At 37.7% G+C, this 12,958-nt stretch overlaps 6 protein-coding genes across 7 annotated transcripts in view; 4 read left to right on the forward strand and 2 right to left on the reverse strand.

Moving 5' to 3' along the window:
• Positions 1-1,170: 1,170 nt before the first annotated feature.
• Positions 1,171-3,532, reverse strand: LOC18994164 (gamma-interferon-inducible lysosomal thiol reductase). Its single transcript, XM_006417784.2, has 5 exons — positions 3,141-3,532; positions 2,827-2,892; positions 2,582-2,722; positions 2,179-2,271; positions 1,171-1,568 (listed from the first exon to the last, which is right to left on the reverse strand). The coding sequence occupies exons 1-5, from the start codon at positions 3,417-3,419 to the stop codon at positions 1,353-1,355; spliced, it is 795 nt and encodes a 264-aa protein (XP_006417847.1). The 5' UTR covers positions 3,420-3,532; the 3' UTR covers positions 1,171-1,352.
• A 202-nt stretch (positions 3,533-3,734) lies between these two features.
• LOC18994165 (60S ribosomal protein L35a-1) lies at positions 3,735-4,981 on the reverse strand. Its single transcript, XM_006417785.2, has 4 exons — positions 4,871-4,981; positions 4,624-4,659; positions 4,041-4,269; positions 3,735-3,898 (listed from the first exon to the last, which is right to left on the reverse strand). Exons 1-4 carry the CDS (start codon positions 4,900-4,902, stop codon positions 3,857-3,859), a joined length of 339 nt encoding a protein of 112 aa, XP_006417848.1. The 5' UTR covers positions 4,903-4,981; the 3' UTR covers positions 3,735-3,856.
• Positions 4,982-5,188: 207 nt separating this feature from the next.
• Positions 5,189-7,218, forward strand: LOC18994166. Of its 2 annotated transcripts, none has more exons than XM_024152846.1 (5): positions 5,189-5,266; positions 5,354-5,561; positions 5,722-5,865; positions 6,187-6,328; positions 6,742-7,218. In XM_024152846.1, exons 1-5 carry the CDS (start codon positions 5,205-5,207, stop codon positions 6,807-6,809), a joined length of 624 nt encoding a protein of 207 aa, XP_024008614.1. In that variant the 5' UTR covers positions 5,189-5,204; the 3' UTR covers positions 6,810-7,218. The 2 variants fall into 2 exon arrangements, with proteins under 2 accessions (XP_024008614.1, XP_006417849.2); XM_006417786.2 differs by having other exon boundaries at positions 6,737-7,210.
• Positions 7,219-7,574: 356 nt separating this feature from the next.
• On the forward strand, positions 7,575-8,761 carry LOC18994167 (zinc finger protein CONSTANS-LIKE 6). The gene is made up of 3 exons (XM_006417787.2): positions 7,575-8,184; positions 8,275-8,427; positions 8,585-8,761. Exons 1-3 carry the CDS (start codon positions 7,759-7,761, stop codon positions 8,609-8,611), a joined length of 606 nt encoding a protein of 201 aa, XP_006417850.1. The 5' UTR covers positions 7,575-7,758; the 3' UTR covers positions 8,612-8,761.
• A 1,194-nt stretch (positions 8,762-9,955) lies between these two features.
• On the forward strand, positions 9,956-12,104 carry LOC18994168. Its single transcript, XM_006417788.2, has 7 exons — positions 9,956-10,287; positions 10,456-10,605; positions 10,747-10,962; positions 11,043-11,164; positions 11,271-11,434; positions 11,539-11,693; positions 11,866-12,104. The coding sequence occupies exons 1-7, from the start codon at positions 10,072-10,074 to the stop codon at positions 11,962-11,964; spliced, it is 1,122 nt and encodes a 373-aa protein (XP_006417851.1). The 5' UTR covers positions 9,956-10,071; the 3' UTR covers positions 11,965-12,104.
• A 330-nt stretch (positions 12,105-12,434) lies between these two features.
• Positions 12,435-12,958, forward strand: part of LOC18994170 (mitoferrin) — a 2,413-nt gene continuing 1,889 nt past the window's right edge. The window contains exon 1 of the mRNA XM_006417790.2: positions 12,435-12,947. Within this exon, the coding sequence (XP_006417853.2) occupies positions 12,709-12,947 (239 nt within the window). The 5' untranslated portion in view covers positions 12,435-12,708. The remainder of the gene's footprint in view (positions 12,948-12,958) is intronic.

Genomic DNA, 12,958 nt, shown 5'->3' on the forward strand with positions numbered 1-12,958 from the left:
TTCCCCCCTATGTTAAAGATAGCTTAGAATTCGTGGTCCTTGAAAATCATTATCTATATTTGTTTTTTCCCTAATCACCACATGGGCTTTGATATAGACGAGCCAGCAACCAAGCCATATTATCTTATTCTATTATTATTTATGATTATATCCGCAAGATTGTAAACAATTAGCTATTATTACATTTATGATTATCTATGTTGAGGAAAATTATCTTGACATGATAAGTAAGGCCATGCCTGATTGCATCTAGACTCCAGTTAAGCGAGTTAAAAATATGAGATCTATTTCATACTTAAAAAAAAAAAACTAAAAGAAGAAACCATCCGTTTGATGATCACTACTCAAAACTAGTATATTGGATATTCATGGACGAACAAGTTGTTTATATATGTTTGTCTGTTTGATATCTATCAATAGATTTGCTGTATGATGCTTTGTTAAAAAAAATCTACAGACAATTTTTTTTTTAATTGATAACGGAACTTTACAAGAAGTTGATAATATACTGAATATGATTTTTTTCTGGTTTTATTTTTACCAATAATTTGTTTTTTACTGATTCACCATATTACTACATTTTCCCAACATTTTAGTACAAACTTATATTAAAAATCTATAAGCACATAACTTCGATATACTTTTTGTTATGGTCAACGACGACGACGATGTGAGTAGTGGGTCACGGTCCTCACGTTACTGTTTTCTCTTCAACCCTAATAGACCCCTCTCCTACTAATGCTAAGTGTAGGAATTTTTCGAATTAATCCAACTCCAAATATACTATTTTTGTATTGGCTACTTTTAACGAAACCTTATAAATAAAGCCAAATATTGTTAGAGCCAAACAGCCAGGACACGAAATTTGGCTCCAATTAAGTCTAAAACATAACTTAACCGAATAAAATCCAACTTAACCGGATTTTAACCAAAATAAATGTATAAATAGTCAATCACCTCCGAGTATGCATGCAATCATAGTATCGCATGTTGTATGCTTACGATATGAGACCATAGGCCCAGTCCGATCCAGAAACATTAGGTCGTAGTACTCCCATACGATTGCCAGGCAACAGAAATAAGTTTACAAAGCGAGTTTAGTTAACCACCACTTCGAACCGAGTCAGATGGTAACCCGAGGAATCCAACATAACCCTTTTTCACAACTAGTCACAACGAACAACACAAATTTATAAGACTAATATGAGTTTTAAACAGGTCGCTCACACAACCCCAACAAACATACATTCTGATATTTATATTTATTAATATTCATCAAACCTCAGAATCTAGATAGCTTTTTTAGGGTGTCATGTACTCATGTAACATATGATAGAAGAAAGAGGAAGTGTTTATAGCAGGCCAGTAATGTCGATGTACGACAATAAAGAGGTTTTGACACGTTCCAACACATCCCACATCGAATTGACGCCAATCCAGCAAACCAGAGGGAAGCGATTCACTTTGACACTGCGAATGAAGTTGCGGGATGAATATTTGGCACACGCGCCAGGCACTTTATTACCTTTGTAAGCCTTGCAGATGTAGCTTATGACGTTTTCATAATCCTGCAGAATACAGACAGAAAAACAGACGTAAGTTCAAAGCCAAGAAACATCAACCACAAACACATACAGAGAACTTATGTTCCCATTGACCAATGGATTTTTTTATGCAGCGCATCTATTCTTCATAGATCATGAGATTCTCCTGGAGACACTTCACTTCTCATCAGCCCTTGCCAACAAGCCTATGGGAAACTTCACTTATCGTCTGCTAACCTACAGCTAAGACGATATCCTAGTTTTGAATTAAATATGCCCATCTTCCATATTTGGTAACTGCAACATCTATTTCTCATATAGTCTTTGAGTACATACTGTACAATTGAATAGATACTCCTATAAAACATGTATTCCTCACAAGTTTGGTTCACTAGAATTTACATTAGAGGATAAGGCTCTGAGAAATTATATGGGGTGAAGATGATCAACCTCCGTAAAGACAATAAATAATAATGTGTTGCACAACTAAAATCCAAATCAATCCCTCGGAATAAACCCAAATCATACTGATAAGTGAATATAGTTATATCAATAATACGCAGAGAGTTAAAAAGCGTGGATTTCTCATGGTAAGAACTCCGTACATTTTGAAAAAGAAGCATACTGAACGAACCTCATAAAGTGGCTGCCCATCCACGACTACCCACGGCACATATTTATGAGGCGGCTGAAGTGCACTCGTTTCTGCAGCATACTGCAACACAAGCTGCAGCAAGTGAACAATATTAGAAACGCATTATATAATCCAGAAGCTTACAATACAAGAACATGGTATATCGGATACAGATATCAAAATTGGAATTGAGTCTACGAAAATAAAAAAAAAAATGATTAGAATGTCCTTTTATAATCCTTGCTCAACCATGCAACACCAATGCAGAAATGGTATCTGGATTCAGAAATGTAACATTCCAATGCTAAAAAGCAATCAGTAACGTAATGGAAGTATCGATTCTTAACAAGAAATTGCGGCGAAACAAGCAAGAAACAAACTACACCAAGAGGTAAGGACTAACCTCGTTTCCATGTCCACTGCTGAGACAATCGGCAACAGGTTTTGAGTTCAGATTGAGCTTCTCATAACAAGTCTCCCACTTGTCGTACTTGTGTTCAATCACCAAACTCTCAATACAGTAGATGAACGGGAAATGATCGCTCTGCAACGAACGAAAGTGACGATCTAACTTATCTCACAAATATTATATGCCTCCCCAAACCAAGTCATGTGAAAGGGACAATCAGATCTCATAATCGCACTTACCAATTTAGGCCAAGCATCAATTGCACAAGCTTCTACGGTATCCAGGAAGCACTCAAATGCCCCGTGCTGCAACAATTAGCGACAAAGATTTATGTAATCGCTACAATTATGCATGATGATGAGTTTTGCTCCGACCAATTTGTCAAACTCAGATGCAAACAACGGATCAAATTTCAGCTCAAGGAAAAGCCGAATCTCTATCGATTTCTTCCGCACCTTAAAATTAAAGCTTAATTAAATCGAAACGGAAACATCGATTTCGTAAATTGAAGAAAACAAGCCGTAGAAAGAAGCAAGGAAGACCCGATGATGACCTGGCAAACGACAGTGACGTTATCGGGTCGGAGCTTGGTGTTGCCCCACGGAGACAGATGGAGATCGACGATGGATATGAGGTCGTCTTCGAAGAGCTTCGCGAGGTGGTTAACTATGAAGGAAGAGCAGTAAGGACATAGAGACTCGTAGTAGAGGCCCAGCGAGACTTTCGGCGAATCGGGGGAAGAAGATGTAAGCGATATTCCAGAAAAATCAGATGCAGATGCAAATCCGAGAAGAAAAACGTAGCAGACTAGGAGATGAAGTTTCGACGCCATGAATGCAAATGCAACACCGCCTTTTGTTCTTCGAAAAGACCATTCACTAATTCATATCTCGAAGCTCACATAGAAAGAGACGATAGAACTTTCCTAGTCGGTTACGTGTTATTACGTGTTATAACGTCATGCTTACATTGGTATTGTACCGATGAACAGATACACGTGTCTCAGTGGATCTCGTCTAATAATTTGCGAGAAAATTTCCAAATTTATATTGTAAAATCATTTGCTTAGTATAAAGAGCGTTGGGCAGTCTGCTTTGTTACTTATGAATTACGATGAACACAAAGTAAACGCAGGCTTTGCAAATTTGGGCAGAATAGTTAACACACGAGATCAGTTTCAAGATAATATTAAGAGTCAAACAAAACAAGGTCCACTAACGAAGACTTGACTTGCAGAACAAAAAAAAGAAAAAAACAGTTCACAACGTTTTAGATATTGCTCGGATACATAAACACTCGAACTCGGGCTCCCTGCGAAAACGATAACCAACCATATAAGAACCCAAACACACCCAGCTAGGAAAGCAAAAGAGAACATTTTTTTTTTTTTTTTTTTTTTTTTTTTTTAGCAAAAGAGAACATAACACAAATATAATGAAATAATTTGGATTACCATTGATTTAGGAGGCAAGTTGGATGTGAATTTGGCTCGAACCACGCCGCTGTTACCGTGAGGCCTTGTGACTTTGCCCCAAATGCAACGGTAGTGACTACCATTCTTCTTGGTCTTGGCTTTGTAGATGTAAGCCATTCGTTTCCCTTTGTACCATGCCACTTCCTCTGTTGTGTTAACTCCTTCGACTTGGACTAGGGACGTATTTGGGTACTGGTTCGACTTTGACCTATTCATATTTACCCATAAAATGTCTTTAAGTAACACAGTTCCGACTAAAATCTGAAACAGAAACACAATCACTATGCAACCTATCACACTCTGAGTGGTACATTGTTTGCTTACATTTATAACCCAAAAAATGATTCCCAATTAGTAAACGTACTGTACTAACTGTTTTTGGGACGATAACAGTAAACAAAAATCATGATCATGCCACATTAAACACGGATTCCTCAACTGTTGTCAGGAACTAAACGATTTGAATACTGTAAGCAACAAATCTAAGGTCATAAAGTGTATTAACCAGACCAATATGTAAAACAAGCAAAGTTAAGAAAGAACAAATCATGTACTGGCGTACCTTTTGTATCCAAGTATGGTTCCTCTGACATAGAGTCTGCATCACATAAACCAAAATCGAATGAAGAAAAATATAATTAAGACCTTACATGTAAAAAAAGAGGTAAGAAGAAGGGTCATAGAAGAAATTTAGTGCGAGATCCACAAAAGGGAAAAGCAAATGATGCAGCAAATTTTGGTAGCTAAAAAGTTGAAGTAGAGAGACTGAATTAAAGTAAACAGAGGAAACAATGAGCAACAGGAATAACCTGACACGTTCTCCTTGGCGTCCTTTCACCATTTTGTCGAATCGTCCGGTGGAAGAAATTGGCACTTGCCTTCAGAAAACGGAGGCAAAGGAAAAAAAACCATAAAGCCTTAAAGATGTGATATCTTCTAGGTTATATCAAGGAGACGGCACCGTTTTTAAGATATTAATGGGCCTTAAATTGAAAGAAAAGGCCTAGCGTCAATCTAAATTAGCTAACGGCCCTTAACAATCGTTTCCAAAAGCTTTTTTTTTAAGATGCGCCATATAATTCAAATCAAAATTTCGAAATACCCAAAAAGAAGATTTGACCCGCTAATTTCTCTGTGGCAAAAATGTCGGACTCGATGATCGCTGATCAGACTTATCTCTTTCTCAATCGGATACAAGAGAGAAGGTCCTTCGTTTCCTTCGAATCACCGTAAATCTTAATTTCTCCTTCGTGTTGACTTAAACCGATAATATATTCTCATTGATTTTGCAGGTTCGATGAAGAGTCTCTTCGGATTCTCGAGCTGTCCCTGGTTGCAATGAATGTGAAATCGTTTTCCGAAGTTAGATCCCGATTGGCAGATTTCATGAGATCTGAATCGGCTGCCATATTCGGTGAGCTCACTGGAGAATCCATCGTTGCAAAGCTCTCCGTACTTGAATTCTTCGCTCGTGCTTTTGCTCTTATCGGTGACATTGAGGTTCGTATCCTGTTCTTGTCGAATCGAAGAAACTCTGAAACTACTGAGCTTAATCGCTTACCATATTAAGATTCTCATGATTATAAGTGAAGATTTGCCGATGGATTTGTGCCTTTTTCTCGGATTTCTTACGTATGTTTTGTTGTTATATGTTGAGTAGAGTTGTTTGGCTATGAGGTATGAGGCATTAAATCTACGGGATCTCAAGTCCCCTAGCTGTTTGTGGTTAAGGGTTTCACATTCAGAATGGACCGAATTTGCAGTCCAATCTATGGAAAATGGATTCCTATCTATTGCCGGAAAGGTAAGTACTCTTCTTTATGAGCTCGTTGCTTTTATTAACTGGATGAGAAATTCACATAAGATAATGGTTAGAGATTTTTAACATGCCCAATGGAAACTGAAATTACTATGCAATAGTTAACAAGTTTATAAACTTAGGATGAATGTTTAGAGATACATTGTTCTCTGCCTTTTACTAGCTTTTTGTTTCTACATTTTCTATTCCCACATGGAAGCACCCATCCGTTTTGCTCTTTTTCACTGCTTGTGCTCTGTCTTTTGGTTTTCACTTATTCCTACTTTGTCGGTATGACACTGTCACACTGTGCTGACGTTTACGCAGGCGTCTGAAAATGCGTTATTGAGCCTTAAAAGGGATAGTCTTATTGAAACAAAACAAGAAGAGTATTCTACAATTTTGGATGCAGCTGAGAAAGTAAGGAGACTAAGGGATTCAGCTGCCTTGTTAACATCTTCATATTCAGGTATTTTCATTTACACAGTGTGTTCTTTAAAATCCATTCCGTTGACCGGAGTTATGACTACATTTTGGTTGCTTTCTTCGTGGATAGGCCCTAAACCCCAGTATTCTCGTCTCATTTCAAATTTTCAATTCATTTTGTTTGAAGAGATATTGGTCTGAATCTCTCTCTGCCTAAAAGAGTTTGATTCACATCCTCCCTTTCATTCAATATAGTGGTATCGGTGTGAATTCAGACATAGAATGTAGTTTTTGAATTTTTTTACTGCTTTGCCTTCATTGTTGATGTAGGATCACTGAGTTGTACATTAAGATTTTGAAAATCTTCTAGGTGGTGATTTATCGGAATGGATATAAACTTTAATAAGGTGGTTGTTAGAATGTATCTGAGTAGTTCTCAATTCAAAAACAGTTCAGGCACAGGGTGCAGAGTACTTGAGGAGCAAGGAACTCAGGGTACTAAGCAGACAGACTCGACCAATTAAAAATCCAGACTGCACAGGTAGCAATTTGTTCAGAGAAGGTATCAATAAGCGTAACGAACGAATGTTGCAACATCTCCTGTAGTATTCAGATGACTCGAGATCTAGAATCAGATTCGCGCTGTGTTGATGCAAATGGTGGTACACACTTCAATGACCTTTTAATGCTTCATGACCATTTAAATACAGGTCAGCTTTTGATAAAACATTACTACTTAGATATTACTGAAGATCATAGTTTGTTCACATAAAAACAGAAAAAGTTCAATCTTTCTACCCTTTTGCATCTAACATCATGTTTCTTTCATGGAAAGGGTCATCATTATGTATGAGCAAATCCAAACAAAGCCAGGCGAGCTAGTTTTTTTTCCAGTCTCGTTCCATTAGTCAATGTTGACTTCTTTTTTAGTACTCAAAAAACTATTGCAAAAAATTAAATTTTGAAATTATTGACCTAATAGTTCATTAGTTTTCATTAACTATTATTTGCTTCTTGGTGATATTAATATATTCTCATGTCATATACATGCTATACCTTCCGAAGATATTTTAAATACTTATGTACTATTCAAGTGCGTGTATTGTATAAAATAGACTCGAAATGGAAATAACATTATATTATAGCTCTGTTTTAGGATAAAGAGGGAAAAAGGGCTGAAATGAAATGGTCTTTAGTGAGCTCCAAACGAGCAGTAAGAGAGGTCCCACGACTGGGATTCCAAGCTAGACTCTCAAAGCCAATCAGCTTGAGATCCCGTCACTTTTGGGATAAGATGCCACGTCGTGTCAATTACATCACATATAAAAGTATTAAATTTTAAAGAAATACCTAGCTCTGTAAATAAAATCTATATATATCTTAAGTTTTTAGTATGAATGATGTCGGATATATAGACAAAGAAAATATATTAGAGTGGAGGGAAAAAAACACAGAGGAAAAGATAAGACATATATGGATACGCAAAGGTTACCGAAGAAAGAAGAACAAGAAGAAGAAGCTGGTCATCAACCTTCTTCAACTTTTGAGTCTATTAATGCTTTCTCTCAAGACCAACACAACCACTCTGTGGATGATTTCGACCGCATTTTCGACATCACCATTGACAGTTCAAAGTGTTCTCATGAACTCACCTGGGATTTCTGGGAAGAAGAATACAACGACGAAGATGTAGAGGAAGAAGAAAAAAGACTGAGTACTGATCAAGAAGGCTCAAGTTCTGGGTTTTGGCACAATATGTCGATGGATTCTGAAGACAAAGAGTTGGGTCTGAAGCTGAATCTAAACCATCAAGAAGTTATTGATGCGTGGTCCGATCGTCGCCAGGAACTTCTATGGACAGATACTTCAATGCTAATGGCTCCGGCGAATGCCCTTTATGTTAGTTACTGTCTCTTACTTGCTGTACAAGTTATATGATTAAGGATTTAATCTTGATTAGTTAGTATTAATGGTTTAGAGTGTATCCAGAGGGGAGAAGTGCCGGTAATGGATGAAGAGAGAAACACGAGAAGAGAGGCGAGTGTGTTAAGGTACAAAGAAAAGAGACAGAGTAGGCTCTTCTCTAAGAAGATAAGGTATCAAGTGCGAAAACTCAACGCTGATAAACGACCTCGTTTTAAGGTGACTCTCTCTTATTGCTTCTTCACTCTACATTTTTGCCTCAAGTCAATGTTAGCTAGTTATTTATTTTCGAAATACTGATTTATTTTTACTGAAAACCCTAAACTATTATTGTTATGAATTTTCTTGTGATAGATTTCTTTTGAATTATTTGTAGGGTCGGTTCGTGAAAAGGGAGACGTAAAAGGGGGAAAATATCTGGAAGAAAAATATCTCCAGCCTTCGTAGTTTCTATTTATTAGTATTATCATTATAAGGATTATTATATCATACTTTTCTGTAATTTTTTGAGGTATCATTATCGACTTTACAACTTTATCAAATTTGAAACGAAAATATCTCCCTGACGAGAGAAAAAAGAGATGCGAAAAATCTTTTTTAAGTAAAGGAAATGAAGATTACATGAAGAGGACGTATATGGCAAGTCGTTGTCGAATTGGTGGGGCTCAAGTCTAAAAAAGGCTTCACCACATGTTTGAATCGAAAACTAACCAATCCTTTGTCGGGGCCAAGCGCCAACTAACTATATTTATCAACATGAACTTCATATTGTTATTCATGAGCGAATGGCGCCAGTGTTCCTTTATAAGATTATTGCATTTTCAGTTTTAATAAAGAGCGCCTACGGCTAATCCCATTATGTTTATATATATATTTAACTACAACGTTTCTTGTATCAATATTAAAAACTACCGCAACTATTATAATTTTTTTCCAAACTCCAAACTCCAATATCAGTGTTTGATTAAATGACTATACATCCCCAAATAGTAAGTGAATTTCACGGATTCCATATCTTTCATGGACTTGACGATTGAAACTTAACTAAATATGAAATATGGCTTACTCTCCATCTTTCTTCAACGTCGTCACTGATTTGTCAATTCTTAGTATAATTCCCATGGATATCAAGATATCATTTTCGCTTTTTGATCCTGGTGTGAATTTATAAGGATATTCTAATAATCTAAAGTTTGTACCGAATGCAAGCAATCTGGTTACGTATATGAAAGGAGTACATGCACACTGTCGAGGATAGTTTCATGCATGGTACATTAAAACTTTAATTCAGATATAAATTGAGGATTTACACCTTTAAATATACTACTGGTTAACTCGATTCTTTTTTTCTTCCTTATCATTTCATATAAGTAGCCACTCCTCCCTAAGCCCTTTCTCACTACACAAAAAAAAAAACCCAAACTACAGATGATAAGCCCATCATCTATATAGCCCGTTAAATTATCCATCCCACCACCCTTTTTTTTATTGAAAAATCAAAAATCATAGCGGACGCATTTTTTATAACAATACGGGTGGGGTGAGGAACATCATATTGTGACTTTTTATTCATCTGTGGACCTGTGGTTTGTATAACCCACATGACCAGAAGAAACCTCGTATATATATAGTTGTCCTTCCAAAATCAAAGAAAACTAATAAAAGAAAACCAAAAAAAGGAAAATCCCAAAGATGAAACCGCCACATCAGATGATATTATATTACTATTATACAGTTGTATATACATTCGACACGACACGACTCTGTGAGAGAAGAAGACGAATCACGGAACCTCTCTCACTCTCTCTCTCTTTTTCGCAGTCTCAAACGCTTCCCGGCGTAAAAAACAAGAAAAGCTCCTCTATGATTTCTTTATACTCTTCGTCCTCGGCCATCAAAGCCTTTCTCGACCGCTCTCCGTTCCTTCCTCTCCGATTTCCATCATCGTCACTCTCTGTTTCTGTTTCCTCCTCTGTTGGATCTCCTATTCGGCTTCCCTCCGCCGAAAAGCGCGCTCACTCCATAGTCGCTGCTTCTCGAGGAGGCTCGATGTCATCAAACGGTGATGATTCTCGCCAGGTTCGTTTTTATTTTTGTTAGTAATCGTTATCTAGAAGTGGCTAAATTTCCGCATACGTAGGTTAGGTCAGAACGATTTATAAAGTTCTTGCCAGTTAAAAAAAAAAAGAAGATCTTGGGAATAATACCTGATTGTTTCGTTTTCTGATTTTTTTTCTCTTGGACCAGGTTGCTGAATCTTTCTTCAGGAGCGTTTTAGGGCAGATGGAAACGGTTTACCTGAACCGAAACCCGACGCCTAAATCCGTCTTGGAACTTGTCAAATCCGTTGACGACGTACAACTTTGCTATGATCATCTCGCTTTCAGGACCTTCGGGGTATAGATTTTCTATTTTCCTGCTTCATATAACCGGGATGTTGTTGTTACACTTGCACCAAGTACAGTTTTCAAGGTTTAAAATTTTTCAACAAAAGTCAAATATCTCATTATTGGCTTTATTCTTGTGGGAATATGTTAGATTGGTGGTTATGGGATTGATTCGCTTGCAAGCTTTTTCCTTGACTATGGGTATACCCAAATGGATGAGCTGAGATTTCCGGCCAAAAAGCTGAGAGCTTTGTGGTTTGCACCTCCTGATGTTTCTGCTATTCCTGGTGGAAGTGGCGTAAATGGTCCCTTACCAAGAGTTTTTATCTCAGAGCTTCTCGTGGAGCAGATGAGTTCACAGACTCAGGTAATAATAACACTGTCCTTGGCTTGACCCCGGGTGGCTGGTTGTGTATGAGCTTTGAATGAAGTTTCTCTTGTTTCCAGGATGTGATTAGAAAGTACACCGAAACATGGCCTGGTGGAAAAAAGTATGCTGCTCTTTCTAGTGCCTTGGGTACTTTACCTTGGGAAAAGCCTCTATCTTCCGAGTTTGAGAAATTGGCTAGGTACATGGTCCTTGATTCCTCTTGGTTTGCTGTTGGATTTTTAAGATCAAGAGAAAGTATTTATTGACTCATAACTGAAAGTGTGTTGGGTTAAATCAATCTACAGGGAAAGTGAATACGCAGCATGGACACTTGTCAATGGCTATGCACTTAACCACGTCACCATTTCTGTCCATCGGCTTAAATCTCATCTAAACAAAATTAAGAAGCTCAATCAGTTTCTCGAAGAAAAAGGTTTCAAATTGAACTCAGAAGGAGGAGTCCTTAAAGGTTTAGTATCTTCAGACTAATCTTTATTCCTGGAATGAAAGAAATTAGAGACGATTATAAGCAGCAACAACTGACACATAATGTATTTTTCCATCTTTTCTCAGTTAGCCCTGATGGTGGTTTGCTGCAAAGCTCAACTGTAGCTGATTCGATTTCTTTCAAGTTCTCTGATGGCGTCACCAAATCTATTCCTTGTTCATATATTGAGTTTGCTGAACGCCTTGTGCTTCCCCAGTACCAAAATGTACCTGAAACCGAAGTAAGTGACGATTTTGATTAAGTTTCAACTCACTTATAAATCGCTTACTGTGAATCGATGCCATCTTTTGCTTCTCATTGCCTAGAGAACTCCTCTTAGTTATTATATAAATCTGATTCATTTGTTTTTGCCTACATTGTGAATTGACACTTGTGAAATCTACAAAACGCAGATACAAGAGTCTCATCGACGAGATGGATTTGAGGTTGGAAATGCTGATAAGATCTTCGAGAGCACGAATCAGGGTCAGCTTTCCCGAAGAACTGGCTAATAGTAAATAGTCTCGGCTTTGGCGATTTGTCAATCATGCCTCGTACATAAACATATGTAGAGCTGAAACTATTTGTAATGTTGTTAAATCAGTAAAGATACTAATCTAAGAACTCTTAATCAGATAGTTGTGTGTGGATCCAACTTCCCTTGGCATTATTTCATACAAATTAAGACCAAGTAGAAACCAAGTTAATTTCTATGGTTTTACACTTTTAAAGAATACCCCACATCACAAGCGAAATGGAGATGATTTTTAAGTATGGATCCGTAAACACTCTACATTAAAAACCCAGCAGATCAACTTCTTGCACTAATTGACCTGTACTTGTTGTAAGTTGGAAGAGTATGTAACGAAAAGGTTAGAACTTTCAAAAAAAGAAAAAATTTCGTCGAAAAGTTTCGAAAGTTTACATCTTTATAGAACTTCGGTTGTTTGAACAAAAAACAAAAAAAAAAAAAAAAGAGAAGAACTCCGATTAGAATTCTCCACTTGAAAAAGAAAAAAAAAAATTGGGACACATTCAAACCTTTGACATAGGGAAAGCCAGATAAAAGGAAAAGTAAGAGATGATGTAGTCCAATTCCCCCATTACGCCTGTGTAACCGCCGTTTCTCTTCGTCGGTTATTCACTTCCCGATTCAGAATCATTGCTCCAGCCATCACGGAAACCCTACTTTTACCCACGTTTTTGTCTCCGCCGCCAATTTCCAAGGGCCTCCCGATCTACGGCCTAACCCCTAAATGGCTACGGAGGCTACAACCGCGCACAAATTCCAGGAACCAGACCTCCGTCCGGTATCTCAGACACCGGATTTTAGACCGGAAATCGCTCACGACGGCCTCCGGTTCTGGCAATTCATGATTGCTGGTTCGATTGCTGGCTCCGTCGAGCACATGGCCATGTTTCCCGTCGACACGGTGAAGACCCACATGCAAGCTCTCCGACCATGTCCGTTAAAACCGGTCGGAATCCGGCAGGCTTCCGTCGATG

This window comes from Eutrema salsugineum, unplaced genomic scaffold (assembly GCF_000478725.1).
Source record: "Eutrema salsugineum unplaced genomic scaffold, Eutsalg1_0 scaffold_5, whole genome shotgun sequence".
Taxonomy (NCBI): Eukaryota; Viridiplantae; Streptophyta; class Magnoliopsida; order Brassicales; family Brassicaceae; genus Eutrema; species Eutrema salsugineum.